We start from the raw sequence: 5,362 nt of genomic DNA on the forward strand, positions 1-5,362 counted from the left end.
AGGACAAACACTTTTAGCAGCCATCTTGGTATTCAGGAAGCGACGTTGACCAGACATGGGACCTGGACAGTCTTCAGCTTTATCTCCTCCATCTTCATGATGGAATGTCATGGGGTTAGAAGGTCTAGCGTGTGTTTCAGGGCTGGTGGTGGAAGTCATTACTTCCATAAAGGAGCCTCTTTCTCACCTGCCCGTCACCCTCTATAGCCTGCGAGCGCCATGCCCGCTAATCTAATTAAGCCCATATTGAGTAATCATGAGCAATTAGCCTGTCGTCCTCTCACAGGCTTCTTCTAATTACATATCCCAATTGCCACCACCATGTATCATCATGAATGGGGAGAAAGGGGGTGGGCTAATAGGCTAGCTAGCTATGCCGGTAAGCTCTTATGCTAACATCGCAGATAAGGCGGGTGGGTTCGGGGGGTCATGGTGGACGGCTTCCCGCTCGACCGTGCGTCCAGTCGTTGAGCGTGACGGATGTGAACACACAGACCATCAGCGGCGGCTAGCGAGGAGAATCTGAAGCAGGGCGTGTGGAGGCGTGTGAAAGGGAGATAGTGTGTGTGTGTGTGTGTGTGTGTGTACTGTAGGTGTGTGAAAGTGAGAGATTAGGTGTGTGTGTGTACTGTAGGTGTGTGAAAGTGAGAGATTAGGTGTGTGTGTGTACTGTAGGTGTGTGAAAGTGAGAGATTGTGCGTGTGTGTGTGCTTGTGTGTGTGTGTGTGAGAGAGAGAGTTGTATTTCTTGTTCATACACAATGTTTGACCACACGTTTTCTCACAGAGAAATTCGACGAAAAACAACTTGTCCTCCCTCCAGTCACTCCAGACCGAAACATCTCGCAACAAGTCTGGGGTCCCATGTGCCACATAAACACTGGCTTTGGACAGACATTGTTGTCTCTGTTGCTCCTTGCTTACAACATCTGCTATCAATTGCGATCGCTGCACTCAACAGCTGAGATACATTTTGGTCGTACTGTAACACGATGCCATTTTTTGTTCTATTGTTTCAGATGGGTGTGACTAGTGTGAATCCTCTCTCGCCCCTCTCTCCTGCTGTGTCTTTTGCTTTTTCATACCGTAGACGCTGTAGGCAGATTGTAATGATGCGGTTGAAGTTTCCGGCGATAAAGTGTGCGTGTGTGTGTGTACAGTATGTGTGTGTGCGTGTGCGTATGTCCAAGAGTCTATGTGTGTCAATGTCGGAGCATGTGTGTGTGTGTGTGTGTCTCTTCCGGCGCGTGTCCCGGTCTTCGTCGTCGTCTCTGACCCCCCTCTGTCTCCCGCTCCCTCAGTCCTGCTCGGCGTGCTGACGGCGTCCGCCCAGACGGAGATGAAGAGGGTCGTCGGGGACAACGCCACGCTGCCCTGCCATCATCAGTTCTGGGCGGGCGACGCCCCCACGCTGGACATCGAGTGGCTGTTCATCAAGCCCAACTCCAGACAGCGGGTGGTGAGTAGATACTCTCTCTGTCATCCTTCCCCGTAGTAGAGACTCTGTATATATCTCTCTCTTTATCATCCCTGTAATGATGAACGACGGCTTCATTGACTCGCCATGTCGCTCCATGGCATTAACACACTTGAATGCACTTTGTCTCACTGTTGTGAAGCTGCGCTGTTGCCACGCCGACACCAAACCCAGTCATAATCACATGTGACTGCAAACCCAGTCATAATCACATGTGACTGCAAACCCAGTCATAATCACATGTGACTGCCCACTACATACAGTATCTGCTTCTATACCGTATCCATGTACATCTCACACGCACTATTCTGCTTGGTGACAGTACAGTACATCACAAACTTGACTCCACATATTTACCACAGAAGATTCTGTCCTCATAGCTTAACATGCTATCAATGTAAAAAAAATAAAAAATAATAATAATAATTTACTCAGTGCACAAATCACTGCTGACCACTGCTGACCACTACTGACCACTGTGCACTGATTCAAGTTTTTGAAGAAAGTACTCTCCTGTTTGATGCTGCATTGGTCCTTTACCTGAGCACCGCTACTCATCTCTGTGACAGGTTTTAGCGTGTGAACTTTCTCAGGTTCATGCTCTCAGTCTACTCTACTGAGCCCCATAGAGACCTAGAGAAATTAAAATCTTAATGTTTATTTTTAAGGCTCTACATGGTTTGGCCCCCCACTATCTGGCTGAACTGATTCAAGTTCGGGCGACATCTAGAACCCTGAGGTCCTCCTCCGAGACTCTTTTAATAGTCCCTAGATCGAGACTTAAGACCAAGGGTGACCGAGCTTTTGCGGTGGCTGGCCCAAAGCTCTGGAACAGCCTCCCTCCACACATTAGACACGCACAGAACCTAGGGCTCTTTAAGTCTCAGCTCAAAACGCACTTGTTTTCACTGGCTTTTGAGGCCTGATAGCCTACAGTACATCCCTTGTCCTGTTTTGTGTCCTGTCCTTTTATTGTTCTGTGATTATGTGCACTTTATTCAGTTTTTTGTTTTAGTTTATTTTATATAGTGTACAGCACTTTGGTGCAACTTCGGTTGATTTTAAACGTGCTTTATAAATAAAGTTGACCTTGACCTTGACCTTGATAGGCATACAGCAGTCTGCACTCACATTAATTGAGGCCCATAGGAGTCTTTAGAGGCTCTCTACACCAGAACACAAACTCTCCTCAGTCACTTCCCTCAACTCTGGGTTTTTGTCTCCGTCAGCAGACCGGCTCATTTTGAAGAGTGACTCTAGTTCCACTCCGACCGTTTGCAGTGCTTTTTGATGATCCTGAATTGGCAGGGGGGCAAGGGTTTTCATTCCATCTGGCCGCTGGTCAAGCAAGCCTCCGCGGAGCAGTCGGGCCCATTATAGCAAAATGGCCGCCTCCACTCTCTCCCTCAGGGTTAATGAAAGTCCTGCAACGGTTTGGCTTTGCTGAATGATAGTTTACAAGGCTTCGCTTTTCATCAGCAGTAAAAAAAAAAAAAAAGGACTGCCATTTCCAGGTTTAGAGGCGCCGGTTGGATATCCAGGGGGATATTTGATACCTGCAAGGAGGTTATGAACGTTTGGTGTTGAAGAAAAACCAACGGCCTCGTCTGCGTTTGTTTATTCGTGAAACGCCACCGTAGTGCTTACATGCTATTTTAAGCACTAATTGTGTGCTTTTTTGCCGGAATGTGAGACTTGGTGTGTAAGTGGTGGCACATGTAATTTCACACCTGATATAATATTTACCTCATGTCTACACAGTCCATAAACCCCCACACACAAATGTGGATCGAGGGAACCTCGAAGCAATGGTGTAGATTTCATACAAATACATTTAGCCCACATTCATAACTCCTTCTTCTGCATGTACACGGCAGTACAGTACAAAGCCATTTTCTCTCAGCGGGGGATGATAAAGTATTCATGGTAATCAGACCGTCTTGTGTTAGAAAACAACAACATGCAAATGTCCCATTGTAACGAGCGCACTCCAATGTTCAGTCACCGGGCTGTGAATCAATCAATCAATCAATCAATCAAAGCTTTATTAGTATAGCGCAGGCATTCCCAAACTGTGAGGCGGGCCTCACCTGGGGGGCCCCAAAGAAATTCAGGGGAGGTGCGGAGGGATGGTTAGAAAAAAAAAAGGAAAAACATGTTTTTTATTTTTAAAATGTAAGTAAGTAAGCTTTATTTATATAGCGCTCTTCACAGCTCGGATGCACAGAGTGCTTTACAGTAATAAATTAAAATGGCAATACAACACAAGACAAAATTAAAACGACAGAACAGAAAAAAACAACAACATTGCGAGTAGCAAGGCGTTATAGATGGCCGAAGGCCTGCCTGAACATGTGTGTCTTAAGAAGTTTTTTGAACATGAGTTCAGTGGATGGCTCTCTCAGGGCCTGGGGAAGAGCGCTCCAGAGTCTTGGCGCGACCGCCTCAAATGCTCTGTCACCCTGGGTTTTTAGTCTGGTCCGGGGCACCGCCAGGAGACCCTGGTCGGATGACCTCAGAGACCGACTCAGAGAGTGAGAGTATAAAAGTTCTGAGATGTAGGCCGGGGTCCGTCCGTGAAGAGCTGTCTATGGTTTTTACAAATGAAAGGTGATTTTAAAGGTCAGAAGATCAAAATAAATAATGGGAGAGATGTATACTAAATGTGTGGATAGTGCAGAGAGAGCCTCCCCCCGCAGGCATGAATGTATTGTGCGAAAACGTCATAACGTTAACTAGCAGCAGGTGCCACCGAGCTAACTTAGCTGTGTAACGTTATGGGCTAGCTAACGCTGTCTTGCAAAATGGACACATTTGGGGGGTTGGGGGGGCGCAGGTGTGTCACTGTTTTCAGAGGGGAGGCCCACATTGATTGAGTTTGGGAACCCATGGTACAGTATAGCGCATTTCATACCCAGAGGCAACACAATGCGCCTTACAGAGAACAAGGGAGATGGGCATACGTTCCACCCATACATATTTCGAATCCTCCTCACGTCACGTTAACCTCACCCCTCTCTCCCCGCCCCCCACCCCCCCCCCCCTCAAGGTCATCACCTACTTCGCCGGGCGCGTGTACGACCCCAACGAGTCGCCGGAGTCGGGCCGGCGCTCCTTCGCGGGCGACTACCTGAAGGGCGACGCCTCCCTGCTGATCAGCGACCTGTCGCTGGGCGACTCGGGCGAGTACAGCTGCAAGGTGAAGAACGGCGGGAAGTACCACTGGAGCACCGTGCACCTCATCGTGCTGGGTAAGGACCGGCCGGGAGAACCAGAACTCACCCGACCCGGGGGTGACCGCGACCCCATCGACTTTTGGGGGTCGCCGAGGCGGGGGTTGCGTTAGCCCGCCCGGCGTCCTCGTGAGATATGACATTTCTTGGTGCCGGTTGGCTCCCCCACCTCCGCGTACAAGACATAACAACGCAGCGGAACGCTGATGAGAGATGGAAGCGTAACCGCCGGCGACGGGGCCGGGCTTTCTGTTGACCGACAACGCCGGTCTCTCTGCGGCCTCTGTCCTCGCTGGCTGGTCCAGTAGGTCACTGAAGGGGCGCATCACACACATATATGCATATATTTAATTAGACAAATTGCCGCCAGCTGTGCAAACGCCGCTTTTGATTTTGGGGAGGCGGACATTAGCGTCCGTCTTGTTAGGGGAGGCGGGGTGGGGGGGGGGTGATGATGCTGTGGCCAGGGACCTGGGGGCGGGGGGCGGGGGGCTCTCACTCTGGAACAAGATGGAGGGTCCCGATCTCCACCTCAGAACCTTATTGCATCCTGGGAGGAATTTGCTCAACTCAGCACAATAGGAGAGAGGGGGGTTCTGTGATGGAGAGTGAAAGGGAGGGGGAGAGGGGAAGAGGTAGAGAGAGAGAGAGTG

General features: G+C 49.6%; 1 protein-coding gene across 1 annotated transcript; it reads left to right on the forward strand.

Moving 5' to 3' along the window:
• Positions 1-331: 331 nt before the first annotated feature.
• Positions 332-4,822, forward strand: clmpa (CXADR like membrane protein a; the record flags this gene model as incomplete). The annotated part of the gene is made up of 3 exons (XM_084437112.1): positions 332-350; positions 1,301-1,458; positions 4,526-4,822. The coding sequence occupies 3 exons, from the start codon at positions 332-334 to the stop codon at positions 4,820-4,822; spliced, it is 474 nt and encodes a 157-aa protein (XP_084293238.1).
• Positions 4,823-5,362: the final 540 nt, after the last annotated feature.

This window comes from Borostomias antarcticus (genome assembly GCF_949987555.1).
Source record: "Borostomias antarcticus genome assembly, chromosome: 1".
Classification (NCBI taxonomy): domain Eukaryota; kingdom Metazoa; phylum Chordata; class Actinopteri; order Stomiiformes; family Stomiidae; genus Borostomias; species Borostomias antarcticus.